This window comes from Thermothielavioides terrestris, chromosome 2, assembly GCF_000226115.1.
Source record: "Thermothielavioides terrestris NRRL 8126 chromosome 2, complete sequence".
NCBI lineage: Eukaryota > Fungi > Ascomycota > Sordariomycetes > Sordariales > Chaetomiaceae > Thermothielavioides > Thermothielavioides terrestris.
The window spans coordinates 7,679,230-7,703,709 of record NC_016458.1 but is presented as its reverse complement, the minus strand read 5'-3'; the positions used below and the strand labels follow the sequence as shown (position 1 = coordinate 7,703,709).

Below are 24,480 nucleotides of genomic sequence, written 5' to 3'. Positions count from 1 at the left end.
TCTCAGGACAGGGGTCCGCTGCTGTTCATCCATCATTAGGTATGCTCGTCTTTGTGACGCGACACGCGAAAGAACTTCTCGAAAAAAAATGTAGCTGGTTTCGAATGAATACAACTCGGCCCGCCACCATGGTGATCGTTTCTCCTCCAGAAGCTCGGCCTCGGCGCGTCCCGACCGCCCAGAATCGATGAGTGTCAGCCGGCCGCCGCTGTTCATCATGAGGTGGAAAACTCCGTCTCATGTATCCGCTCAAGGCACCTAGTAAGCTCGGTCATGTCCGGCGGAGGACCTTGTGGTTAGGGACTGAGGGGCAGGGTAGCGCTCCTGTTCGTGACTTCCCTCCTCTCATGCACATTTCCCCAAGCACCCGAGCAGCTGCCCCACCACAAAACCAGAGCAGAACAGACTACGATGCTGTCAGTCTTTTGGGACCAGGCAGACCAGGCAACAACATGGGACAGTACTGTGAGCAGGCAGGCAAGCGAGAGTTTGGGACGACGCCACAGGTGGTGATTGGACAATTCGGGCGGGCAGAACAGTGGGGCACGATCACTGCGGTATGCCTCGCCGTTTGTGCTCCAATATAGGTGGCATCCTCCGTTCTCCCTCGCATTCAGAAAGCAACGGAGACGCCTTGGAAAGATTATAACGCGTCATCCTTTAGCTCGTCTTCTGGGTCTCAGAAGAAAACGCTGTTCGTGGTTTTATGATGGCGATCCAGGTCCTCTCGGACCTGCACCTGGAGGCCCCCAAAGCCTACGACGTGTTCGAGATCGCGCCCAAGGCGCCGTACCTGGCTCTGCTGGGCGACATCGGCAACGTCGCGGCGCACAAGCAGGACTTCCTGGCCTTCCTGACCCGGCAGCTGCGCCAGTTTCGGGCTGTGCTCTTCGTCCCCGGGAACCACGAGGCGTACCACTCCAACTGGCCGGACACCCTCGCGATCCTCCGCGCCTTCGAGGACGAGACGCGCAAGGACCCGTCGCTGGGCGAGTTTGTCCTGCTCGACCGCGGCGTCTTCCGGCTGCCGGACTCGCGCACCGTCGTCCTGGGCTGCAGCCTCTTCTCTCACGTCCCGCCCGACCGCCACGCGGCCGTCAGCATGGGACTCAACGACTTCTTCCAGACCGGCGGCGGCTGGGACGTGGACGCGCACAACGAGATGCACCGCCGGGATCTCGCCTGGCTCAACGCGCAGGTCGCCGAGCTGGAGGCGTCGTCCGACGACGTCCGGATCGCCATCCTGTCCCACTGGAGCCCGACGCTGGACCCGCGCGCGATAGACCCCAGGCACGCCGGCAGTCCGATCACGAGCGCCTTCTCGACCGACCTGTCCGGTGAGAGGTGTTTCAGGAGCGACAGGGTCAAGGTCTGGGCTTTTGGGCACACGCACTACAATTGCGATTTTGTGGTCCAGCGGCCCGACGGCGCGAGCCCGCTGAGGCTCGTGGCGAACCAGAGGGGCTACTACTTTGCTCAGAGCAATGCTTTCGACGGAGAGAAGACGGTTGAGGTGTGACGTTGTGGAGGCGAGGGACTATTTTGGAATTAGGTGGTCACTAGAGGTTGTTCCGAGGAACTTGAATGTGAACAAGGTACGCGAAACGAGCTGGTAATAGTAGATTGACGACTACCTCCTGCACTCTAGTACCCGTCATCACTCTCTGACTCCTCCTCAGGCACCCCAAGGGCAGCCCTGAATTCCAGCGTCCACTGCCGCAGCGGCTTCTTCCACTGTTTCAGTTCCCCGTAGAACGTCCTGAGCGGCTCCGGGAGGAGGTCTGCATCCAAAAACCCGTCCTCGTCGACGTATAATTGCATGTACGCAATCATGGAGATGCCGATCGAACCGACTTGCTTCCCATGGTCCCGTGCGTAAATACGCATGTACGCTTCCAGGAGAATGTGAGACCTCAAAGCGACGACCGGCCCCGCAGCGGACGGATAAACGCCAAGGCCTCGGCCTGGCCGCCAGGGCGGGAACACGGACTCATCCGACGCAAGCGCAAAATATGCCGGAAGGTCGGCTTTGCTTGGGAACAGAAGAGAATCGTTCAGTGGTGGCAGGAACCATAGTGTATCAGATTGAAGATAAAGACCGGCCGTGACTTCAGGATCATCGTCGAGGTGGGCGTGAAATACTGGGGGTTGCGTGGGCCGCTTCTCGGACGTGGTAGGGCACGACGGAGGGTCTGCACAAGGGACGAGGCCGTGGCACCGCGCGAGGGCTCCCGTCGCGACCTCTAGATCGTCATCTCGGATCACGAAATCTATCGACTTGTACACACTCAGTCACCGGGTTTCGGTTCACGGGCCGCTCACTTACGCCAATGATGGATGGCACACCGTGGAGAACCAACAGACAGTGGCCCCACAACACGCAAGGGACTTGAGCCGAGTTGAGGCCCCGTGCGAGGGAGGCAACGAACGACTGCGAGAGGCGCGACATGTCGGATCTTGCTTGGATATCCGCAAAGTTGAGAGAGTCAGAATCGCGTATAATCGCTTTCTCTGACCATGCCAATGCCCACTGATAAATGCACAAAGGCGGATCGGCGTTGGGGCTTCGAGCTAATGAGGTTGTGTTCAGAATAGTCAACGTGCTGCATACTGTGTATGTGGGGTCTTTGTGCCTTGCCACTGATTGATTTGGGTCGTGGTTATAGAGGTCCCGCCAAGACTAATTTCGGAGGTTGCCGCTTACAAGTATTTACAATCGCCACGGGGTAAGCGGGGCCACGACGACTTAGAGCAACATCGACAATGCACAATCGCGAAGACTCGTAGCAACAACTTTACTAAACCTCAACCAAATCGAAAAAAAAGAAAACGAAGTTAACCCGCACCCTAACCTTGACCCTCACCCTAACCTTAACCCAAATCCTAACCAGCGGGGGGCTGGCGCCGCCCCCCGTACCCCCGGCGAACTAACCCGTGGCTAACCCGTGGCGATAGTGCAAACCCCTTGGCGGTCTTGGCGGGGTACTGACGCTGTAAAAACATTGCCGACAATTGGCCGAAATTAGTCTTGGCGGGACCTCTATAACCTCCAGCTTGATTTGAGTGCTTCTGAGCGCTCGGCGCTTGGCATTCACAATGAATATGAGTGGAAGCTGCGAAGCTGCAAACACCGTCCGTGAGGGCCCCTCAGCCAACGGAATCACCAACGTCGAAAAAAATAAGCGCCAGTGCAGACTCGCGTCGTTGCCCTCGACCACACCTCCCCCCCTTTCCCCGCCACAGATGCCTCCCTCCAAGTTCGATCTCTTCCCCGCTCTCCCCCCTGAGCTGCGCTTTCAGATTTGGGAAACAGCGCTCTCTGTCCAATCGGTCTGGTCGGCCGTCCGCGTCCCGGCCGGCGCAAGCGACAGCATCCACCAGAATAACCGCGCGTATACTATGACCTTCGTCGGCCCGGCGCCTCATGTGGCAGGTATGGCCTGCAGAGAGGCCTGGCGGCTACTCAAGCGATCTTACGGCAGGCCCGTCCGTGGCCCGGCCGGTTCGACCGGAACCGCCCGGTCCTACTGGGTGAACCTGAATCATACTGTCATTTGTCTAGGGTTCCCTCTCGATGCGGTTGCAGTCCTGGCTGGATTTGACACCGAAGCTTTGTCCAGGTTCAAGCATGTCGTCTTAACCTGGCACCTCTCCCAATTTGGCGAACTGGCTAGAGCATGCAAGCATCTAGCGAACGCTTGCCCAAATCTCTCCACCATCATCATTCAATGGTGCGAGACGGAACGGACAAGTGCTAAATCTCCTCAACAACCCATGGGCTTGGAGACAGCCACTTACTATGCCGCCATCCCTGCGTACACTGGATGCCAATTAGGGTGTGATGCGCTGGACATGTCGTACTTTCGGGCTCTGCTGTTGCAATACTTCGGCAACCCGCTGCCTCGACTGCATTTGTTGGCACCAGGTTCAGCCCAGCGGCTATCTGCGTGATAGCCCAGGCGTACTTCTGAATGCGCCTCACGTTGTCTGCGGCCTCTCCGCCGGCCACTGACGATTGGATGTGGTGCGCTTCTGCCTTGACGGCAAGCAGTGTGCATTGAAGGACCAACAACGGACAACAGGCTGTCTCAGAGTTCTTGTGTAATGTATAAATATGGGGGCATCGACACTCCATCCTCACGAACTGTCAACGCCAAGGTACGCTTGCCGCTCATCAATCATCGGAGGTGTTGCTATCCATCATATCATCGCTTTGCCACCATCATGGACGCGCGAGACAGACTCGAACGGGCTGCGGCTGAGGTGATTGTCATCATGAAGGGCATCCCTGAGCTTGCCGATGCCAGCGTTGCTGTCATCGGCGGATTAGCCCTCTGGAAGTACATCCGAAATGGGAGAACCACACAGGTAAGCCGCGCTTCCCTTCTCCCCACCACTACTTGCCATCATGCTTCAAGCTGACATGCCATTAAGGATGTCGATTTCATCATCAACATTGACTCTGCTCCTCAGAGTGTCAAGTCTAAACTGCTGGCGCTTCCCGACTCTCCTTTCGTCCAGCAGGCCCAGCTATTTCTCTACAAGGATAGCCAGGGACACTACATTCAGATCGACATCACCCCGGCGTGGCAGGTTCGTGAATTCCCCTCAGACAATGTTGGCCCCTACCCCTCTCTCTAAAGCCAGTTTCCATCTGCGAGTTCTACTGGGGACGCAGGGAATAGAAAAAGGAGCCTTGAACACTAACATTACTGCTTAGTCGCCGTACCTCCCAGCCGCCGCGAAGAAGCTGAGAACCATCCCGGCAGGCTCCGTTCCGTACATCTCGCCCATCGATCTTCTCATCTTCAAGATGAACTCGTGCGGACTACGGGCTCAGGTGGCCAAACGCTCGGTCGACGCCAATGATGCCGAGATGCTGATTGCGGCAATGGGCACGCCTCTGAACCTGACCGCTCAGCAGCAAGAGCTTGTTGAGCCCCGGATTGCGGATGTCGTGTCTTTCGGATCGAAGACTGAGGAATGGTGGAGGCAGAACCTGGGCCTGCCTGCCAAGGGGCCATCCGCGGATGACTACTGGACGTGGAGTGAGGAGTACCAGAACTGGTACCATCTGAATGATGACGGGACTTACGAGTGGGCTTCTCAGGGGGACTCGTCCTCCGCTGGCCCGAGCCAGAAGCCGAAGAAGTCGTCCAAGAGCAGTGGCAAGGGCAAGCGTCGTTGATCCGGCCCGTTGGGAGCTCGCGGTCGATATGTTGCGAAGAGTTGTACCATGAGTCTGGATTTTACAAAGGGAGTTAGAGACGCTTTAGGTGGTACATGGGGGTTTCCCACCTTGCTTTGTGGTTTTCAATCGTAGTCTTGCTTCGGTAACTCGCCCGGCTTGTTTTCAATCTAAGCTAAAACCCTCCACAATCATTTTGTATCAGCGGCCAAAATGTATCTGTTTACAATCAGCAATGAACGTCAATTCCCCTTTCCTTCTCCATTTTTTTTTCTTTATTTACCTTTCTGTTAGTGGATGGTCAGGCGAGAAATCCGCGACTGTCGACGATTCGGTAGAGCAGCGTCACGAGAGGAACAGGGTCCAACCATGTGGCGACCATGGCGGCCCGAAGTCAGTGGCGGAATGCCACGGCGGTTAAGGAGGGCGGCAGCTTTCTGACTCGGAGTTGATGCTTGACCCTGGAAGGATCAGTCTCTGATTCAACGCAAAACACCTGCAAAGAAACTCGCCAATGAGTATCCTTCTCCTGTGGTTCGTCCATCGCCATGGAAATTCGGTGTTGAGTGGCAGTATCTTTACTCGACAGTTCAAGGAGACTCTTCTTATTACACTTATTTTTGCTTCCTTCATTTCTGGGTTCTAAGTCTTAAAGAGATCCCTCACCGCTGTGAAGTTGTGTTGGAAACTCCGAGGAGACAATGATCTCCCCTAGCAGGGTGGTGATTCCCGGCTTGTTTTACTGGCTGCTTCTCCTCGAGGCGCCGCTCGTTGCCACGACTGTCTACTCGTCCGTATACGTCTTCGGTGTTGGTACAACCCCGTTCATTCTAGCCCTGATCGTTGTAAGTCCTGCGGGCTCCAGCTCAACATGGACGCAGGAGACGTTAAAGCAAACTAGGCCAACTTCCACCTCTTATTCGGCATATACTGTTGCGTCACGCACGCAAAGCCCCGGCCATATCACATCTACATCGTCAGCCCCTGGCTCGTGGTGTGTACCGGTGTGTGGTGTGCCATACTGGCATACTTCGCCTGCTATCTGAAAGAGAAGCCATCGGACGGGGCCAACCGGCCGCTGCTGCTGCGATGGACAAAGGCCGGATGTGCAATATCTGCTCTGGGCGTGTAAGTCTCTTCTATTCCCGATTCTGGAGGCAGTGCAACTTATGCCACGCGCAGCGCCCTTGATCTCCTGCTCCTGGGGCTGTTCATTTTCAGCCTCGTGAAACAGAAACTCCAGGCACAAATTCCTGAACCGAAATCTTCGGACTCTAAACGACTCTCGACAACCCCTCAAGTACGCCTGCCATTCGGCCTGTCCATTAAGTCATCGTGGCACTAACCCCGTCACAGCTTCCTCCTCTCCCCCTGTTCAACCCTCTACAACAACACCCTCTGCCGCAGCAACCACACCACGCACGCGCCGATCCACCGCCGCGTAGCCCACCACTTCCCGAGCCGCAACCTCCACTAGCCTCAGCCCTAGCCACCTCCAACCCTCCCGCCACAGACCCGACAACCCCCCCAAACCGCATCGCCCTCCTCCTCTCCATCCTCTCCCTGCAACACCCAGACGGGCACTTCCCGCCCAGCCCGGCCCTCGCCGCGCTCCTGACCCAGTGGGCCTACGGCGGTGGAACCACCACCACCACCAACCCCAGCACTGCAACCAACGTTCCTCCCGCCGACCCAAACACGATACTAATATCCCTCACCACCCCGGGCGGAGCCACGGCCCTAGCCCACGCCTGCCTAACCGACCTGAGCCAGCAGGTATGGACGGCGCGGCGCGCGGGGCGGGAGCACGCGGTGCTGAGCGCGGCCGAGCTGCAGAGTCTGGAGGGCGGGGCCGGGATCGGGTGGGGGCTGGGACCGGCGCGGGAGGGGCTGGCGAGGGCGGCGGGGTGGTTGGGCCGGTGGGAACACGGTGCGGGAGGTGTGCGGTGAGTATAACGGGCTGGGAGGGAGGAGGGATGAGATGAGTGGGGGGAGGTATGGGAGGTAGCTTGGGCTGGGGGGATGCATGCCGGGGTTTGGTGAGCTGGGCAGATAGGACGGGGGCTACAGGAGGGAAAGGGGAGAGAGGCGGGTGGTTGATGTGATTTGGGTCAAGAAGGTGGGAGTGGCGGATGGAATATAGAAACGGGCTTGTGTTTTGCTCGCCATAGTTGCCGGACACTGGTCTCTCCCTTCTGTCTTGACAGGGCGAGAACAAGACACGAGCTATGGCTGGCATCACACCAGCAGCAACGGGCTTGCTTGAGAGCAACCAAGCCCGGTGGATGCATCGCAGCATTGCTAGATTTCAAAAACCAAATGTATGACAGATTATCAACCCTCCCAGTGCGCCATGCAACCAGCCGAACGACCACCCACCCAACCTTCCCAACACCGGGTATCCATCCCACCCAACCCAACCATCAACCGCCCCACCAAACCAAACACCCACCACCCACCACCCGCCGTGCTCACGGCAAGCCGCGCCGCCGCTGTTGCTGCTGGCCCTCCCAAGTCTTGCGGCAGACCTCTTTCATCAGCCGCTTGGGCGCCAGGCGGCCGGTCATGAGCTCGAAGGCCTCGATGGCCATCTCGGCGACGACCTCGAGCCCGTCGACGACGACCCAGGATGGGCACATGTTGGCCCTGACGGCGCGCATCTGGGCGACGAGCGGCGTGACGAGCGGTTCGTAGGCCAGCTTTTGTTTTTTTGTGTCGTCGTTGGACGTGTGCGTCAGCATGGAGCCGGAATTGCATATTGCATCGGAGTCAAATGAGTCGCGGGAGGGGTTGTATAGTGTGGGAAAAGTATGTGTGGGAGGGATGGGGGATGAGAGGAAGCGGTCACCAGGGAAGGGGGAGGAGTGAGAAGAAAAAGGGAAGTAGGAAAAGGCAGAACGTACCTCCACCACGACCCCGCCGGTCGGACTGCGCAGCCAGTCCAGCGGCATGACGAAGTCCGCCGGCGGGTTGGAGTCGACGCTCGTCGCCGGGACGCACGAGATGACCATGGTGGGCAGCTGGTAATTTCGCGGCCAGGGGGTAGTCAGGGAGGGCAGGACGTGGCAGACGTCCTTGGACGGAGATGCGGCGTTCATTCCGGGGCTTCCGCCGCCGCCGCCGCCGTTTGCGGTGCCGTTAGCAGTCGCCGCCGCGGCGACGGCGGCGGCCTGAGAGGCAGCCCACTCGTTAAAGTGGCGCGCCACGGCGTCGGCGTGGCTCACGGTGCGGTTGTAGATGAAGATGTTGCGACAGCCGAGCTGGTACAGTGCGTAGATGGCGGCGCGGGCCATGCCGCCGGCGCCGATGACCAGGCCGGTCGTCCTGGACGGCTGCACGTGGTTGCGCGGGCTGATGGCGCGGCGCAGGCAGGTCAGGATGGAGCTCCAGTCGGTGTTGTCGCCAAAGAACTCGCGGACAGGGCCGGCCTTGTTGCGCGAGTTGGCGTGGTCGAGGATGGCGCTCGTGCGGCCGCGCAGCGGCAGCAGCACGTTGACGGCGCCGATGACGGTCGCGTGGTGGCTCTTGACTTTGAGGTGCGGCATGATGGCGACCTTGAAGGGCGCCGTGAGGCAGGCTCCGCCGAATGTGTCGGCAGAGCAGATCTGGTTGAGGCTGTCGAGGGTCGAGCAGACCACGGCTTGGAAGGTGTGCGGCATCAGCGAGGAATCGTAGGCCGCGTGGTGCATGGCCGGCGACAGGGAGTACGAGACGTTGGCGCCGAGGACGTAGAACTGCAGCGGGTCGAGCAGGAATTGGCGGAAGAGCATCTCTATGCACTGGGGCGTGTTGGATACTGTGGCGAGGTGGTCTCGGTCGTTCTCCATGTCAGGGTGTTTCACCGGCCCTAGGATCCGCGTCTGCAAGGGGGTCCTGACCCCCAGCACGGAGATGTCGTACGCCACGAGCGGCGGTTTCGGGTCAGGGATGGTTTCTTGCACGCGCCTTTTGAAATCCTCCAGCAACTCGACCGGGCTGTCGTTGGTGCAAAACCGGACCAGCCGAACCACATCGCAGCCGAGAGCTTGCGCGCGCCTATAGTTTTCCATCTGCCTCTCGTCCGGCCATGGGAGCGCGTGTAAGCCCATGTACCAGTAGTTTCCAATGACCTTCGATCGCCCCCGCCGCTGCAACACGCGGTGCACCAAAGCCTCGTCGCGCTGCAGGTCAACGCTGATGTAGTCGACGCCGAGCCGGAGACCCAGCTCCAGCAACTCCGAATCCATGGCGTTCTTCTCCTCTGGCGGCCGCCGTCGTTCTCCGCGGGGGTCTTCTTCGACGTGGTAGATGATAGGAACGCCCAGTTTCCTCCTGATCAAGGCTACCTGCCGCGCAATGACACCGCAGAGATCGTCGGGCCAGTGGTCAATGATCAGCTCGACGCAGTCTCCCTTGGCCTCGAAGTCCTCCCACTCCAGGTCCATGTCCATCAGATAAGAGAGTCGGAGCCGGAGGGCGTATGAGTAGGAGCGGTATTCTGGCGGGATTGCAGCGACGGAAAAGGGGCTCTCCAGCCACGCCTTGGTTGCGCCACGTCCCGTGATGATGTCGAGGAAGCGCGCGAAGTCCTCCTGCACGCAGAGCAGTTTCGAGGGCCCAGGTTGCTCTCCGTTGATCGGGGTGCTTGTGCCGGAGGTCCCCCCGGACGAAGGGGCGGAGCTGGGGGAAGGGTCGTAGAGGTTGAAATACTCAAAGTTGGAGCAATTCCGATGTGTGCGGTCCGCTTCGAGCAGCTGCTGGGCGTCGGCGGCATCCATGAGTTTGGCGATCTGCTCCTTCTCGCGGTGGATGTACACCACGGGGTGCGTCCTCGCGTACTCACGCAGCACGTCCTGGGCCTCGTCGCTGAGGCTGGCCATGCCGCACTCAATGATGCACCCGGTCCGGTTCATGTCCAGCATGCGCTTGAACACGTTGATGTTCTGGCGCGCAAAGAGCTCTCTGCCGTGTTTGGCGAGGTACTGGCCGCGGGTCAGCCCCGTGACCTTCTCAAAGTAGTGGTCCTCTGTCACCAGGCGGCGTCGCAGGTGCAGTGCGCCCATAAAGCCCAGGGTGCGTTTCCCTGCCCCGCGGCAGCCGACGAGCACGATGGACGCATTGGGCTCGAAGATGCGCTCGTTCCTGGGCGGGGCCATGGTTGGGTTCGGGTACGCGCGCCAGAGATGCGCCGTCTGACGCTCGCTAGCACACACACTCTCTCTCGCACTCTCTCTCCCACATGCGCGGTGGCTTGACAGTCCTAGCGCAACCCGATAGCGTCGTCGCTGTGCGTCACAATCTTTTCCACTGTCCAAACATGCACTACAGGTACAGGCAAGCACTGTGCGTGTGTGCGTGCGCGCGTGTGTGGATCCGATGAGATGACCCTGGAGGGAGAGGGCGGCGGTGTCAGGTTGCGTCGAGGGCGGCGATGGACATAACTGCGATCGTCGACGAAGACGACGGTGAACACGGCATGGGCGCGGCGAGTGCTGGCGTAGTTATTCTGATTGCATGCTTGATAGCAACTGCCCAACCGGGAGTCCGTTTTTGCCGTTGACCATCATCGGCAGATTTGTCGGGATTCAAAGGTCGGGAAAAATTGTAGACCCTGTCGTCGATCCCCGCCTGCCGTTACGCCTGCCGCCTGCCGCATGCCGCATGCCGCAGGCCCACTGCGAGCAGCCTGGCGATTTCCGGTGATCGGGGGCGAGTGGGCCTCCCCGCTTTCCAATATCCCCGTCCCGCTTCTCGGCCTGCGCCGTGGCAGCGCTACACTACACTACACTACACACCAGTTCATTACAGCTCGCACCGAACTGGCTTGTGTTCGGTCCCGCCTGACTCCGAACTTCTGTGGCTGCGCGGTATTCCATTCATCAGCGGAAGTCAGTCATGTCTTGGTACTGAATTGCGAATCACGCTCTCCGAGGATCGAGGCTTGCAGCCTGACATTCAGCCCCCACTTTCTTTTCGTTATCGTATTCTCCGTACTGTGCAGCTACGGAATACGCTGCCGGACTCATTCCCCGCGATTCTGGTCGTACTGTGCAGTAATTTTCGCCTGGTTGGCGGCCCCACGTCCCCATTACCAGAACGTCAACCTACCAAGCACTACCCACAGCAGCCACCACAGACGACGACTTACCTTACCGATCTTCAACTCAAACGCAACGCTGTCCCCGTTTACTGCGGGAACTATAACCGGCCTTATGGGGCTTGACTCCCTCGGCACAGGATGGAGGTAGCCCCGGCCGAGCCCTCAATTGGCGGCGATTTGGTCCCGTTCCGGCGCATCTCACCACAACCAGAGCATTCGGGAACCGTTGAAGCCACCCCGCCAAACAGTGCCGCGGCCGACGCTGGCAGTGAGGCGCCTGCCAACCCCCGTAAGAGGAAAAAAGCGTCGAGGGCGTAAGCCATTGCCTTCCACTCCCGTTTCGTGCTTTGCTTTGTCACTCACGCCGTCCCGCCAGCTGCGACTTCTGTCATGTGAACCACCAGCCGTGCGACAACGGCAAGCCCAAGTGCAGCGTCTGCACCAAGCACAACAAGCCGTGTTTGTACCTGCGCCCCACCAAGCGGCGCGGCCCGCAGAAGGGCTACCGCACCGCGCTCAACACGTACAAGGAGAGCGCCGCCGCCTGGGGCGCCGTGCTGGCCGCCATCCCGGGCCTGGACGCCCTGATCGAGGGCCACCTGCGCGGCGCGGCCGGCAAGGGCGTCGTCGCCTCCATCAAGGACTCGAGCCAGCAGGAAGCCCTGATCGCCCGCTGGCAGGAGAGCTCCGTCTTCCGCGCCTTCTTCGGCCACAACGGCCCCCCGCCGGGCCTGCAGCCGGCCGACAGCAACTCCGCCGCGCCCTCCCACGAGCTCGAGGACGAAGACGCCGGCGACGAGACACCCCCCGCCCGCCCGCCGCCCGCTGCGCGGCCATCCCAGTCCCAGCCTCCCGCAAGCAAGCGCAGCCGGTCCGTCTCCAGCTTCGTCGTGCTGAACGAAGCCACCAGGCCGCCACCATCTCACGCATCCGCACCCCAACCGAAGGACTCACTCTCGGACATCGTAGCCAAAGACGCCGCGCAATCGTACGGACCCCCCTTCCTCCCCTCCCCCTTTTTTCTGTTGCACAAATCAGATTCACCAGTTTCTCTGACCCTGCCACGCACAACACCCGCAGAGCCACCCGCGCCTCGCAGACGCTCGCCTCGCTCGGCTTCGCGCCCGACGAGACCATCGCCGACTTCTACAGCATGGGCTCGAACCCGGAGCCGATCCCGGAGCGGCCCGACCCGGATTTCGACCCGTCCTTGGGCAGCGAGGCCGAGCAGCGCGCCTACTACGAGCTGCTCATGGGCCGGTCGTTTCCCGGATGAGCTTGGGTGGGGGTGGGGTACTTGGGCAAGGGACGCCCTGGATTGGGCAATTTGGGGGTTGGGGGTTGGGTTTGGTTTGTCTCGAGTCCAGTCCCGTGCTGCGCTGCGCGTTGCAGCGCCGGTGCCGGTGCCGGTGTGTTGAACCCGACACTGGCGGGGAGGGGATGGAACTTGCGGCTCGCCTCCTGTGCCGGGTTCTCGACCGTGGACGTCGTCGGCCTGCGGGAGCAGTGTGAACGCGGCCCCCGGGAGTGGATGAGGTATGAGGTCAGCACACCAAACTGTTCAAATGACGACGCTAACAGCCTGTAAGCAGGGTTGAATCACGTGTATGTTGTATGTATGTCGCATGGACTGATACCCGCCGTAGAAGGCAAAATTGGAATTGCGCTCATAGACTCTCGACGAACTCACTTCTCCACCATGCGAGATGGCTCACGGAGGACGACCAGACCAGACCAAAAAGAATGACACGAGAACTGAGGTAAGTAGTCAGCCGCGGGTAACTCGCACCACTGAAACAGAAGCTGTGATCCCACTGACCTCAGCAAGCCTATGCACAGCCCGTCGACTGACACTCGCGAAGGAGAGGTGCCGCAACGCGCCCAGCTCGCAGCAGGGCTACCAATTTGCTTCAGTGAAAAGCGGATTACCAAACACACCGGTTGGAATGCCCCGAGGTCCGAGACGATCATATAATCGCGAATTAGGTAAGCTTGAGCGTTAAGGTAAGGGCCGTTTAGGTGTCTATCTAGGATATATGGATGTATTACTGGCTTCACCCCTGTGAAACCCCGACGCCGAGTACGGATAAACACTAACAATGCTGGAAAAGCAAGCCTGCCAGCCCGCCCATGCTACGCCAATACAACGATGCCAGATGAATAATAATGCCAAAGCGTAGTAGGTATGCCGCCCGCCGTGCCGTGAGGCAGGTAAAATAGGTGCGACTGACTCTCAAATCCCATCCCGACCCAGCCAATCAGAGAAGCCGCCCTGGTATCCGTATATGCTAACACACGCTTCGAGGAGAGTAGGACGAGGGAAGAAGAGAGAACCAGAAAGGGGCGAAACAGGAAAGAGAAGAAAAAAAAGGAGAGAAGATCAGCTTCAAACCAACTCAAACCCCTCCTCGTCCTCCACCCCCTCGCCGTCGTCCGACCCTCCTCCGCCCTTCCCGTCCCCCTCCGCAGCGCCCGTCTCCGCCCGCCTCAGAAGCGCCCTCGCCCGCCGGCCCCTCACCGCCTCCCCCGTCGCGTCCAGCACCTCGTACTCCCTCTCCACCAGCCGCTCCGTCTCGCGGGCCGTCGTCTTCTTCACGAACACCTCCAGCGTGAGCGGCCGGCCCGGCGTGTCGGCGCGGTCGAAGCTGTACAGCACACCGCCGCTGCCGTCGGCGGCTGACGCGGACGCGCTCAGGGACCGGGCCAGGCGGGGCGACGGGTGGCTGCCGGCGGTGGTGGGGGCGTGGGCCGGGGAGGAGAGGTCGCCGCGCGAGGCGGCCTCGATTTCGGCGAGCGCGTGGATCTTGGCGCGCTTGCGCGAGCTGGGCAGGTCCGCGCTCAACGAGTTGATCTTGACTAGGTTGGTCTTGGGCTTGGAAAGCGGGTGGCCGCTTTGTGGAGGGGGCAATGTCAGTCCGGTTTGCTGGGTATTAGGGGGAGGGGAGAGGGGATCACTGGGGGGATTTACAAGTCGCTGTACTTCTTTCCTGGCCGGAACTTGTCAGGGGCGTCGGCGGGATTGATGGCTTCGCCGAGGATGTTGACGCGGATGCCGGCGAGATGGCGGCGGCCGTGGGACCACTTCACGGCGGAGTCTTTGGTGCGCTTCCACTCCTTCCGAGCGGAGCGAAGGTCGCGCTCGAACTGAGGGCTCTCGACTGAGGCCGCCATTGGGGTCGTGTGTCAAAGGTTGCAATGGAGCTTAAGGGTCTTGCTGTGTCTCTGCTCGGGGTGGCTCAATGTGGACGAAGCTGCAAATAGGTAGCCGGTGCAACTGGGTTAAGAAGGTTGACTGCGGAAGGGACCGTCGGGTCCTCAATGTCTCGGGGATGTCTTCTCGGACTTTAGACGGCGGAAGCGGCAGAGTATCGCACGGAGAATTCGAGAACCTTCAAGGGTCCTCGGACAATCACTGGTGCCCGGGGGGCAGTTTCCACCTCAGTCTGTGAGTAAGCACTGAAAGAAAGAGCGGCCTTTGTCCACTGCGAACAGCCTCGTGGATGTTTTTAAAACAAAATGGTGTTGGCCCCTTTCGGACGCCGGCCGGTGACTCAGATCACAAGGCGCAGTTGTCAGGGGATGAGCAATGACAGGTGCGGCCTCAATCGATAGCGATAAGAGGCTCCGGAATGACGGAATAAGCAGGGTAGGCAGGGTAGGTAGGCAGGGGTCGGTTGCAGTCAAAACAGACAAAGAAACGCAGAAACGTTCTGGTTCACAACAAGGAACAGAGCAGAAAACAAACAGCAAGTGCTCGTTGATTGTCTTCGTTTGGGAAGTTGCAGAGGGCGAGAGACACAGCGATGGAGAGCACGGCGTAGAGAGGCTCTATCAGTTTATCAGCATCGTGGGACTTATCGGGATCTGTCGGGTTTTGGCCGGGGTGTGCTTGCAGGGCAGTGACGGCAGCTGATTGCAGGGGTGTCGCAGCTCCACTCAGCACTGCGCATCTTCAGCTCCGGTCGTCGTTAAAGAGGTCCCGCCAAGACTAATTTCGGAGACTACCGCGTACAAGTAATTATAAATCGCCAAGGGTGAACGGGACCGCTACGACTTCGAACATCAACAATGTAAAATCGTAAAGACTCGTAACAACAACAACTTTACAATACCTCAACCAAATCGAAAAAAAAGAAAACGAGGATAACCCGTACCATAACTATAACCCGTATCCTAACCTTAACCTAAATCCTAACTAGCGGGGGGCTAGCGCTGCCCTCCGTACCCCCGGCGAACTAACCCTTGGCGATAGTGCAAACCCCGTAGCGATCTTGGCGACGTACTGACGGTGTAAAAACATTGCCGACAATTGGCCGAAATTAGTCTTGGCGGGACCTCTTTAACGTCCACCTCAGCGTGATCCAGCACCGTGGGGCGCTTACGGGTGTGACATGTGACGGCAGACCAGCAGATGACCACAACACCCTCCGCGGACCAGGAAGGCCAAACGAGGCACAACACCCTCCTCGGACCAGGAAGGCCCGAACGGGGCGGAAAACACGAGGGCGAGGCCGGATGACCACAGCTAGCTATTCTTGGCTTGCAGGCCAGGCGCTTCGTTCTTGCTCACTTCGGCGAGGACGAGATGGCGTCTCCGGGGCCCAGGAAGGTTCTCGAGCGAGGGACAGCGCTTAACGCAGCTTCCAGGTTACCCGTTTTGCCCACCCCGAGACGACAAACGGGGCAACCGAACCGCAAGAGTTGCTACGCTAACCCGGGCCACCTCAGGGCAAAGCCTGGGCGCTGCCTGAGGTGAGAAGGCGTCGTCCCTTGGCCCGAGGGTGATAGAGACAGCGTGATAAAGAGTGCGCTAACACCCTGGTTCAAGCGCGTTGCGGTTCATGCATTGCACTAGTGAGGTCGAAGATGGAAGCGGGGACACGAATCGAAGTCGTCTGGAACTGGCGAGGCGCTGCTGTGGGAGCCGGCCATTCCACGGCCTCCTTTACGGCCCGTGGACTGTGTCAGTGGCCGCGGTTCTGCGGGGGCGAGATGCCCGAGACTGCCCATGCTCATCAGCGTCTCGTCTCGTCGTGTGGATGAGCATCATGGCCGAGTGGCAAGCTGCAATTGGCGAGGCGAGGCCCCGCGGGTAAGTTTGATACAGATTGGAGTGCCCGGAACAGGGTGGGAGTACTGCGGGCAGTTGCGGGCAGTTGCGAGCAGTTGCGGTGCATGGCGATGACTCCCTGAGTTCGGATGGAAAGGAGGACCGGCAAGATGTGCTGCGGGGCTATAGATTCAGTTGCGGAAGTGTGAATTCAACACAATCAGGATGGCGCAGCGGTAGGTGGTTGACGCGTGCGGTTGTCTCAAATTATACCTGAGAGTCCCCCAATCCCTCGCGGGTAGCTTTACCCTATCAGCCACTGGCCGCCCACACCCGATCTTCGACTTCGGGTTCAGGCGCATCCATTTTTTCTTTTTTTGTATTTTTATTTTTTTTCCCTGACCGCTTTCTTGCTGCAGGGCTATAGTCTCGGTTTCCAAATCGCAAATTCAACGCAATCAGGATGGTGCAGCGGTAGGTGGTTGAAGCGTGCGGTTGTCTCAAATTATACCTAATAGTCCCCCAATCCCTCGCGGGTAGCTTTACCTATATCAGCTACTGGCCGCCCACACCCCTTGTTCGACTTGGGGTTCAGGCACATCCATTTTTTTCTTTTTTTTTTTTTTTTTTTCTGATCGCCTTTTATTCCCTGTTCAACCTCCTCGTTTCTCCAAGTTCTCGCGGCCAGCGAGGCTGACTTCGCGGTTGCATGCAGTGGGTGTGGGGAGCCTGCAGGAACCCCCACAGTCAGCAGGGTCGTCCCATGCACTCTTGGAGATCCTGCAGGCACAGCAGCTGTTGGTTGGCTAGGGGATGATAACTCAGCTGATAAGAACCTGGAAAGCGCTGCTGTGATGTCACCAGTCACAGGGCAGGTCCTGTACGGAACTGGAAGCGTACAGTACACTACTGCTAGCCTATTGACATGGATAAACAAGCCCTCGATTTTCCTGATTGAGCGAGATTGATGGTTTGGTCGCAGTGTCCGAGACATTCACGATAAGTCGCTGTGAACAAAAGTTGGTCCGCTCATTACAAGGCTTCCAGCTAACTTGCTGAGTGTTCCCGTCGAGCTGCTTCGCACTCCGTACTGAAGGTGTATACAACAGTTACAGGCGAATGGAAAGCAGCCCCGCACTTGGGCTCCCTCCTGCACTCCTTGCCTTTTCCGTTGCTCGTGCACCTGGAGGCTCAGTACAACCTGGGCTCAACGCCAACCCGAGCCTGCGCCGGTTGGGTTCGGCGACATTGTTTAAGAACTTCGTTGCGGCGATAATGGCTAGGAGCAAGCAATTGCGCAGCCTTGCTGGCAGCGTGGGAATATGTTACCTCACCGACAGGCTACGGCTACCTAGCCTAGGTACTGTTAAAGCAGGCAGACGCGGAGGAAGCGGGGATGGCTGCCTGCCTGCCCACACCAGCCTGCGCATTCCTTCAACTCCGGTCGACAGCAGACATTGCTTTCTCTGCGCATCTCTGTTCTATGGGGGAAAGCAGCCCTGGACAGACCCAGTAGGCACATACCCAGCCAACGCAGCATGAGCGACGAAGTGTCTGGCCTGGAGGAAGGCAAACCGGAGGATGCCCAAGTCCCTCGGCGCTACGGGCCGACCAAAGAGGAGCTGCAGCGAGCGCAGCAGGTGCTGCGCCAGCTGGAGGAAAAGGGCGAAATCCCCCGTTTCCGGCTACGGTATCCGAACGTGCTCAGGGGCGAGGGGATCGAGCAGGCAGGTAGGCACAGGTACCAGCCAAAGAATGGAGGTGATAACACATTGCCGTGCGCAAGAACGCTGACCGTCGGGCATCACGCGTTATCAATCAAAAGTCCCCTCCGCACTCGGCTCCAGCCTCACCGTCGTCCTGCGCGGCTTCCGCGTGCCGGTGGAGGTGCTCGACCGCTTCCTCGAAGCACACGGCGCGGCGCCGACGCACGGCTTCGCCCCGCCGTATCGCGGCGACCTGGACCCCGCGTCCCAGTTGCTGCGCGACAGAGTTGTCGGCCGCGGCAGCGGCAGCAGCAATAACGCCGGCGGGGACGGCGCGGCGGCGGCGGCGGGGGCCAGGACGCGTCTCTTCATCCCGTTCCGGCCCGCGCACTGCCGGCCGACGCTCGCCTACGTCGCGTACGACTGGGCCATGGTGTACGCGCAGCGCAGGGTCGACCTGGCGGGCGAGCCGCCGGCCGGCTTCGCCGAGCTGCGGGACGCGATCCGGGAGTTCGCCGACGAGAGCGGGCGCGGGCCGGACGGCAAGATGCTCCGCTGGGAGCCCGAGGACGCCGAGGGTTTGAATGGCTTGTTTGTCGTCGTCACTGAGGAGCAGCCGTTCTGGTTTGAGGAGCCCTATGTGCGCAAGGTGAGTTCAGCCAGGGATCGCGTAGAGCAGGGGGACAGGAGCATAAGTTAATTGTGGATTCACCCTAACGCTGGTGCTGTAGTCCGATCTGCGTTGCGACCAGTGTGAGGCGATGTTTGTGAACTATTTTGAGAAAGTGCAGCATCAGACGGACAGCCACGGACTCAAGAGCGCAAGATTCGATCTTCCGGTTGATATGTAGCGTTTGATACCGTTTGCAGAGATTGCATATCGTGATATATATGAGGCAAACTATCCACTTCTCCCATGTCCAGCTCTCCCGGCCGCACCACAGACACCTGTCAGCGTTACAACTCTCCCTCCCCCGTCATTGCCCCCCCGGCTCTCACCAACTCCCCAAACCTGCTCCCCGCCTGCGAAGCCAACACCCTCGGCTCCCCGACCTCCACAATCTCCCCGCGGTCCATGACCACCACCCGGTCATAGTCCATCACCATCTCCAGCCGGTGGCTGACCGCAACAACCGTGTACGCGGCAAACTCGGCGCGTATCACCTCGCGCATGACCCGCTCCGTCTCGCGGTCGACGCTGGAACTGACCTCGTCCAGGAGCAGGATGCCCCCTTCCGGCGCCTCCTCCTGGCCCCCCCGTCCGTGCCCCCTCTCCGCCGCGAGCCGCGCCCTCACCCGCCGCCGCACCACCCCGCGCGCCAGCGCGACCAGCTGTCTCTGCCCGGCGCTCATTGAGCCGGGATCCATCCGCCCGCCGTGCTCGGCAGCGGCGGCCGCCGCCAGGCCGCCTAGCCCGACCGCGGCTAGTGCCGCCGCGCACTCGGCTGCGGTCGCGGCGCCGGTTGGGTCTAGGTTCGCGCGGAAGGTGGTGCCGCTGCCGCTGCCGCTCTTCCCAGCAGCGCCACCAACGTCGTCGTCACGATCATCATTGTTGTTGTGGTTGTCGTCGTCGTCCGGGGGCAGGAATACGGCGTCCTGGGGGATGGCGATGATGCGGGAGCGGAGGGCGGGGCGGGAGATGCGGTCGAGCGGGGTGTGGTCTATCAGGATGGGCGGGACGGGGGCGGAGGAGGGGATCGGGTCGAGCAGCTTGAGGAGGAGGGCCAGCAGGCTGGACTTGCCGCTGCCGGTGCGGCCGCAGATGGCGAGTTTCTCGCCGGGGCGGATGGTGAGGTGGATGTTGCGCAGGGCATAGCCGGCGGGGTTGCTGCTGTTGTTGGCGGTTTCGCCCTTGTTGCTGGTTTGGAGGGAGTGTGGTGTTAGCTGTTGGGCGTTCGTCTTGTCGTGGCGGGTAGAATCCTTCTTACTCGTATCTCGCGGACACACCCCTCAACTCTATCAACCCCCGCTGCGGCCACTCCTCGGGAGGGACAATGTCCTCCTCCGGGCGGTCCTCGGGCTGCACCGTGTCGGTGAACGTCTTGAGCCGTGCCACGGCGCCGATCGACGTCTCGAGCCTGGTGTAGGACGTGACGATGCCGGAGAGGTTCTCGCCAAAGCTGATGAGCGAAAACAGAGAGGCGCCGACGAAGGCCGAGCTCGAGTGCAGCTGCACGGCCAGCGTTGTCAGCAGCGCGGCCATAACCATGACGACTAGGTCGAGCACCAGGTTCAGCCACTCCTGGATCATGAGCAGGAGATAGGCCGGCCGCTGGCTGGAGTCGATCAGGCGGGCGTTCTTTTGGATCTCATCGGGGACAGAGCCTGTGTATTCCACGTCAGGATGACAGGTAAACATATCCGCCTCTCCTCCCAGCACTCACCGAACGCCCTCAGAGTCGAGATGCCCTTGAGCGTGTCGAGGAAGTGAGTGCTAGGCGCATGTAGAGTCAGTGCACGACAGAAATAAGACCATGCTAGAGACCGGACGGACTTACTACAAAGGACTCTTGGCCTCGAGGTCCAACAACCTCAGTTGCCGAGACGTCCGAAGGTAGAACATCTGCACGAGGTAGAGCAGGGCACCCAGGAACGGGTAGCTGATCGCCAGGTACAGCGACGAAGTAAGCATGACACCCGCTTGCCCGAGGGCTTGGAAGACCTGCGAGGTAGCACGGTGTCAGACACCCCGGCCCGGCCAGTGGTCCCCTGAGGGAGAAGTTTCCCCAATTCAAAGTAACATGTAAAAAAGGGAGCGGACTTACACAATACAGCGTATCCACCGTCGCATCTGGCAACTCCGTGTCGATGAGGTTCAGGTCCTGCGAGAACAGGTTCGTGACGACGCCGGTGTCGGTCGCGCTGAAGAAGCGCAGCGGGGCGCGGACGAGGGTCCGCAGGGCGTGCTGGTGCAGGCTCGTGCCCGCCCGCTTGACCGACACGATGAATATCGCGATGGCGAGGAGGGCCAGCGAGGCCATGGCGCAGGCCTGCAGCAGCGCGTAGATCCCGGCGTAGTAGGCGCGCGAGTGCGCCGGGCGCTCCGACTCGACGTCGTCCGTCCAGTATGTGAGCCCTGCGGTGTGTGTGTGTGAGCCTGGTGGCTGGGTGGCTGGGTGGCTAGTGGCTAAGGGGCTAACGAGAGAGCGGAAGAAGGCGTCGACTCACAGACAGTGGGAAAGTTGACGAAGAACCCCCAGAGTGTAGCGAAGAACAGACTGGAGGCCGCCAAGAACCAACCCATACTCTTAAAGTAGTGCTTGTAGACAGCTCGATCGCCAACCTGGCGCGACTCATTCCCACCAGGAGCGCGAGTTGCGGCACCGGCGGGTGAAGTGTGCGGCAGCAACGGCGGGCGTTCCTGCAAGTTCGTCCTCGGCGTCGCCCTCTCGGAGGAACTTGAGGCTTCGCTGTCGGAAGGGCTCTTCAACCCCAAACGCTGCACATACCCCTGGCTGGCCATCAGCCCGGCGAAGGTCCCCTGCTCCACAACGGTGCCGTTCTCGAGCGCAATAATGTAGTCCGCCGCGGGGAGGTGTCTGACGCTGTGGGTGCACAGGACGACGGTAGCGCGCCGTCGCCGCAGAAGCCCATCTGGCCCGAAGACGCTGCGGAAGACGTGCTCCTCTGTATCGGCATCCAGGCCGCTGAATATGTCGTCGAGCACGAGGAGGTCGGACTGCAGATATAGCGCCCGCGCCAGAGAAACCCGCTGCTTCTGCCCGCCGGATAGGGAGATGCCGTCGGAGCCAATGTTTGTCTGGTCTCCCTGCGGTAGAGTGGCCAGGTCGAAGCGCAGAGCCGCTGCCTCGATGACGTCGGCATACCTCTCGTCGTCGAAAGGCGCAAATCCTACGATGTTGTCTCTGATGGACCCATTCGAGAGGAAGGGCGTCTGGTCGCAGAATCCAACGCGGGGGAAGCGGGCGCCCAGGATGACGCTGCCTCGGCTGAAAGGGACCTCGCCCAGCAGCGCTTTGCAGAGCGTTGACTTTCCTGAGCCGACCGGGCCGACGACGATGGTCAGCGACGACTGGGGTATCCGCGTGTTGATGTCCCGTAGGACGACCTTGTCTGCTTTCCATCCAAACTGCCCGCCGCTGATGACGGCGGCAGGCTGCGTCTGCTCCGAATCTGAAGCCGACAGTGGGTGTGGTCCGGCGTCGGGCCCGATCTTGTCCCCGTTCCGCTTCATGTCGGCCAGCACTTGGCGGTAATCCTGGCGAGGCTCGCGCTCCAAGAAGGCCTGAATGCGGCCCAAGCAGGCGAACGCGGAGACGAGCTCCGGCACGGCCTGGAAGATCCGGGAGAGCGGGGCGGTCAGGAGCGCGAGGAAAGATAGACTGGTGAACATCCTTGAGGCATCCAGTGCCTGCCGGGTGAATGCGAAGGTCAGCGGCGGGCTGAACAACGTCGCGGCGAACGCAAAGACGGCGGCGACGATGGTTATCATGCGGATCCGCGCGGCAGCGGCCAGCTCTTTGACTCGGAGTGTCTGGATGTAGTCACCGACGGCGGCAGAGAAACCCGCCATCTTGAGATTCTTCATGCCGGCGATGACGGTCGCTGTCAGGCGGACGCGCTTCTGAACTCGGGCCATCCACGCCCGCTGCGAGTCCCCTGTGAAGTGGATCAGAACGGCCACGCCGAGGAAGCATACTACGACGGTCCCGATGGGCGCAACGAAGGCGAGGCCGAGCCGGTTGTATAGCATCCAGGCAGCCAAGGCAGCCTGGATCACGCTCGCCCAGACCTCGTGCAGCATCCGGAGGCCGGCCCTGATGCGCTCCATGTCGGTGCTCATCAGCGTCAAGGCGGCGCCGTCGTCACCGGACCCGGCGGGAGCCTGCGTGGCCTTGATGAAGGTCTCGGCGACAAGGATCGACCTTGCCATGGTCCTCATGCGGTGGTGAAAGTACCTATACTTGTGCATCAGTGCTTGGCAGTGGTATTTTCTGGCCATTGCTTTCTGCCGGTCTCAACATACCACGACAGAGCAGACGAGATTGCAATACCCGCGTAGATCAAGATGCTCGCGCCGACAAAGCCGAAGCCAAAATTTGGGTTAAGCTGAGGCTGGGAGAGGTAGTCCAACAACTTCTCCATGAAAAGGGGCTGGCAAAACTGGAGACCGAGAAGGGCCAGACGAGGTAGTATCGGAAGCAGGAGAGGAACTTTCAGCGTGCGCGCCAGCGCCTTGGCGAGGCCGTACTTGTCGCCCTTCAGCTTGGCGTAGTCCATGTTCCTCAAGAACTGCTCGTGAAGCGATCTGGCGTCGAAGGAGCGGTCCAGCGGGTACAAGTCATCCAGCGTCAGCACCTTCCTGTAGCCGGCCAGGAACATACGGTTGAGCCAGAAGAAGACACCGAGCGAGAAGATGCCGCTCGTCTCCTCCGGGCTGTGCTCCTTCTCGTCCCAACGGACCCATCTGGATTTGTGCTGGGCCTCCAGCAGCAGGATTGCCGCCTTGAGAGCGATGGTGGCGCAGAACACGGCGCTGTAGGTGAGCTCGGGCCTGTCGTCGGACGACAGAAACAGCGTCCTGGCTTGGGCGGCATCAAGGAGCAGCGTCAGAAACAAGTAGATGCTCAACAGCACGGACGGCCGCGGGCTTCTGCTGTGGTCGACGACACTGAGCGTCACCATGAACAGGGCAGACACGAGCTTCAGGACCGACGAGGCGATGAACATGCTGGTTACCTGGAAGGAGCCTAGAGCGACCAGGATGAGGAGCGAAAGTTCGAGGCCGACATAGGTGGCGATGGCAGCCTGCCACAGCAGTTAAACGGCGAGCTCCTCGAGTTGAAACAGCCCATCCCCGTCTCCTGGAGAACACACCACTTTAACGAGTTGGAAGGCCGGCGCATGCACCACGGTGGGCTTCCGGGCCTGGGAGAGGGTCCGCCATAGTGACGAGACGATGAACAGGGCCGAGGGGATGACGGAGAAGAACAGCTGCTCGAACTCGACATTGAAGTCGAAGCGGTCGAGGTTCAGCTGGAGCAGGTTGTCGTCGCCGATCGAGAAGGGCATCTTATCTTGCACAGCAGATGCAGACGCAGACGCCGGAAAAGGGGTGCTGGGGTGGAAGAAGACAGTTCGTTGGTGCCATCAGCAAAGCGCCATTCCATACTTATGTGAGCACCCCGCGCGTCGTCAGGCCTCCTGGCCCCCGAGGATGCCGCGCCGATGATGTTGTGTTGGTTCAGGACACCCCACAATAAAATATCGGAAGCTAACAGTGCATGGTTGGATGTCGGTTCCTCCAAACGAATCCTCGTCAGCCTGGGGGAAGGTAACCTTCCTGTCCTGGCAAGAGCTTGCGTCAAGCACCAGACTTGCTGCGCAACGCAGCGAAGCTAGCTGACGTACGCGGTACGCATACCGCAAATATCTGTCCAACATACTACTCCAAGTATGTTATGTTGGATACACGTATGCCACTCTCCTGCCACCG

General features: G+C 60.1%; 11 protein-coding genes across 11 annotated transcripts; 5 read left to right on the top strand and 6 right to left on the bottom strand.

The window, feature by feature from the left end:
* The first annotated feature begins 449 nt into the window (after positions 1–449).
* Positions 450–1,582, top strand: THITE_2115604 (uncharacterized protein). Its single transcript, XM_003653261.1, has one exon. The coding sequence runs from the start codon at positions 707–709 to the stop codon at positions 1,517–1,519; it is 813 nt and encodes a 270-aa protein (XP_003653309.1). The 5' UTR covers positions 450–706; the 3' UTR covers positions 1,520–1,582.
* Positions 1,583–1,644: 62 nt separating this feature from the next.
* Positions 1,645–2,449, bottom strand: THITE_2075708 (uncharacterized protein; the record flags this gene model as incomplete). The annotated part of the gene is made up of 2 exons (XM_003653260.1): positions 1,645–2,027; positions 2,323–2,449. The coding sequence occupies 2 exons, from the start codon at positions 2,447–2,449 to the stop codon at positions 1,645–1,647; spliced, it is 510 nt and encodes a 169-aa protein (XP_003653308.1).
* Positions 2,450–3,915: 1,466 nt separating this feature from the next.
* Positions 3,916–5,306, top strand: THITE_2115600 (uncharacterized protein). The gene is made up of 3 exons (XM_003653259.1): positions 3,916–4,368; positions 4,435–4,593; positions 4,721–5,306. Exons 1-3 carry the CDS (start codon positions 4,225–4,227, stop codon positions 5,186–5,188), a joined length of 771 nt encoding a protein of 256 aa, XP_003653307.1. The 5' UTR covers positions 3,916–4,224; the 3' UTR covers positions 5,189–5,306.
* Positions 5,307–5,850, top strand: THITE_2115598 (uncharacterized protein). The gene has a single exon (XM_003653258.1). The coding sequence runs from the start codon at positions 5,424–5,426 to the stop codon at positions 5,607–5,609; it is 186 nt and encodes a 61-aa protein (XP_003653306.1). The 5' UTR covers positions 5,307–5,423; the 3' UTR covers positions 5,610–5,850.
* A 13-nt stretch (positions 5,851–5,863) lies between these two features.
* On the top strand, positions 5,864–6,273 carry THITE_2115597 (uncharacterized protein). The gene has a single exon (XM_003653257.1). The coding sequence runs from the start codon at positions 5,890–5,892 to the stop codon at positions 6,232–6,234; it is 345 nt and encodes a 114-aa protein (XP_003653305.1). The 5' UTR covers positions 5,864–5,889; the 3' UTR covers positions 6,235–6,273.
* Positions 6,274–7,573: 1,300 nt separating this feature from the next.
* THITE_2115595 (uncharacterized protein) lies at positions 7,574–10,449 on the bottom strand. The gene is made up of 2 exons (XM_003653256.1): positions 8,092–10,449; positions 7,574–7,887 (listed from the first exon to the last, which is right to left on the bottom strand). The coding sequence occupies exons 1-2, from the start codon at positions 10,321–10,323 to the stop codon at positions 7,660–7,662; spliced, it is 2,460 nt and encodes an 819-aa protein (XP_003653304.1). The 5' UTR covers positions 10,324–10,449; the 3' UTR covers positions 7,574–7,659.
* A 558-nt stretch (positions 10,450–11,007) lies between these two features.
* On the top strand, positions 11,008–12,671 carry THITE_2115594 (uncharacterized protein). Its single transcript, XM_003653255.1, has 3 exons — positions 11,008–11,581; positions 11,644–12,255; positions 12,348–12,671. Exons 1-3 carry the CDS (start codon positions 11,406–11,408, stop codon positions 12,541–12,543), a joined length of 984 nt encoding a protein of 327 aa, XP_003653303.1. The 5' UTR covers positions 11,008–11,405; the 3' UTR covers positions 12,544–12,671.
* A 590-nt stretch (positions 12,672–13,261) lies between these two features.
* THITE_66375 (uncharacterized protein) lies at positions 13,262–15,064 on the bottom strand. Its single transcript, XM_003653254.1, has 2 exons — positions 14,236–15,064; positions 13,262–14,158 (listed from the first exon to the last, which is right to left on the bottom strand). The coding sequence occupies exons 1-2, from the start codon at positions 14,436–14,438 to the stop codon at positions 13,654–13,656; spliced, it is 708 nt and encodes a 235-aa protein (XP_003653302.1). The 5' UTR covers positions 14,439–15,064; the 3' UTR covers positions 13,262–13,653.
* Positions 15,065–18,482: 3,418 nt separating this feature from the next.
* On the bottom strand, positions 18,483–19,401 carry THITE_2115586 (uncharacterized protein). The gene has a single exon (XM_003653253.1). The coding sequence runs from the start codon at positions 19,374–19,376 to the stop codon at positions 18,981–18,983; it is 396 nt and encodes a 131-aa protein (XP_003653301.1). The 5' UTR covers positions 19,377–19,401; the 3' UTR covers positions 18,483–18,980.
* A 492-nt stretch (positions 19,402–19,893) lies between these two features.
* THITE_2115585 (uncharacterized protein) lies at positions 19,894–23,007 on the bottom strand. Its single transcript, XM_003653252.1, has 5 exons — positions 21,192–23,007; positions 20,789–21,099; positions 20,522–20,685; positions 20,408–20,457; positions 19,894–20,348 (listed from the first exon to the last, which is right to left on the bottom strand). The coding sequence occupies exons 1-5, from the start codon at positions 22,915–22,917 to the stop codon at positions 19,948–19,950; spliced, it is 2,652 nt and encodes an 883-aa protein (XP_003653300.1). The 5' UTR covers positions 22,918–23,007; the 3' UTR covers positions 19,894–19,947.
* Positions 23,008–23,762: 755 nt separating this feature from the next.
* Positions 23,763–24,355, bottom strand: THITE_2115579 (uncharacterized protein). Its single transcript, XM_003653251.1, has one exon. It carries the CDS (start codon positions 24,054–24,056, stop codon positions 23,805–23,807), a length of 252 nt encoding a protein of 83 aa, XP_003653299.1. The 5' UTR covers positions 24,057–24,355; the 3' UTR covers positions 23,763–23,804.
* Positions 24,356–24,480: the final 125 nt, after the last annotated feature.

What these genes read in the sequence shown, in the direction of transcription:
- THITE_2115604 (XM_003653261.1), top strand. Translation starts at nt 707, where the DNA reads ATGATGGCGATCCAGGTCCTCTCGGACCTGCACCTGGAGGCCCCCAAA.
- THITE_2115600 (XM_003653259.1), top strand. Translation starts at nt 4,225, where the DNA reads ATGGACGCGCGAGACAGACTCGAACGGGCTGCGGCTGAGGTGATTGTC. An exon ending in GAAATGGGAGAACCACACAG is followed by an intron (nt 4,369 to 4,434) that starts GTAAGCCGCGCT and finishes CATGCCATTAAG; the next exon opens with GATGTCGATTTCATCATCAA. An exon ending in ACATCACCCCGGCGTGGCAG is followed by an intron (nt 4,594 to 4,720) that starts GTTCGTGAATTC and finishes ATTACTGCTTAG; the next exon opens with TCGCCGTACCTCCCAGCCGC.
- THITE_2115598 (XM_003653258.1), top strand. Translation starts at nt 5,424, where the DNA reads ATGAACGTCAATTCCCCTTTCCTTCTCCATTTTTTTTTCTTTATTTAC.
- THITE_2115597 (XM_003653257.1), top strand. Translation starts at nt 5,890, where the DNA reads ATGATCTCCCCTAGCAGGGTGGTGATTCCCGGCTTGTTTTACTGGCTG.
- THITE_2115595 (XM_003653256.1), bottom strand. Translation starts at nt 10,323, where the DNA reads ATGGCCCCGCCCAGGAACGAGCGCATCTTCGAGCCCAATGCGTCCATC. An exon ending in CCGGCGGGGTCGTGGTGGAG is followed by an intron (nt 7,888 to 8,091) that starts GTACGTTCTGCC and finishes AAAAAACAAAAG; the next exon opens with CTGGCCTACGAACCGCTCGT.
- THITE_2115594 (XM_003653255.1), top strand. Translation starts at nt 11,406, where the DNA reads ATGGAGGTAGCCCCGGCCGAGCCCTCAATTGGCGGCGATTTGGTCCCG. An exon ending in AGGAAAAAAGCGTCGAGGGC is followed by an intron (nt 11,582 to 11,643) that starts GTAAGCCATTGC and finishes CCGTCCCGCCAG; the next exon opens with CTGCGACTTCTGTCATGTGA. An exon ending in GCCAAAGACGCCGCGCAATC is followed by an intron (nt 12,256 to 12,347) that starts GTACGGACCCCC and finishes CAACACCCGCAG; the next exon opens with AGCCACCCGCGCCTCGCAGA.
- THITE_66375 (XM_003653254.1), bottom strand. Translation starts at nt 14,438, where the DNA reads ATGGCGGCCTCAGTCGAGAGCCCTCAGTTCGAGCGCGACCTTCGCTCC. An exon ending in GGAAAGAAGTACAGCGACTT is followed by an intron (nt 14,159 to 14,235) that starts GTAAATCCCCCC and finishes CCCTCCACAAAG; the next exon opens with CGGCCACCCGCTTTCCAAGC.
- THITE_2115586 (XM_003653253.1), bottom strand. Translation starts at nt 19,376, where the DNA reads ATGAGCGCCGGGCAGAGACAGCTGGTCGCGCTGGCGCGCGGGGTGGTG.
- THITE_2115585 (XM_003653252.1), bottom strand. Translation starts at nt 22,917, where the DNA reads ATGGCAAGGTCGATCCTTGTCGCCGAGACCTTCATCAAGGCCACGCAG. An exon ending in CGGTGGATACGCTGTATTGT is followed by an intron (nt 20,686 to 20,788) that starts GTAAGTCCGCTC and finishes GCTACCTCGCAG; the next exon opens with GTCTTCCAAGCCCTCGGGCA. An exon ending in CTCGACTCTGAGGGCGTTCG is followed by an intron (nt 20,349 to 20,407) that starts GTGAGTGCTGGG and finishes TGGAATACACAG; the next exon opens with GCTCTGTCCCCGATGAGATC.
- THITE_2115579 (XM_003653251.1), bottom strand. Translation starts at nt 24,056, where the DNA reads ATGCCCTTCTCGATCGGCGACGACAACCTGCTCCAGCTGAACCTCGAC.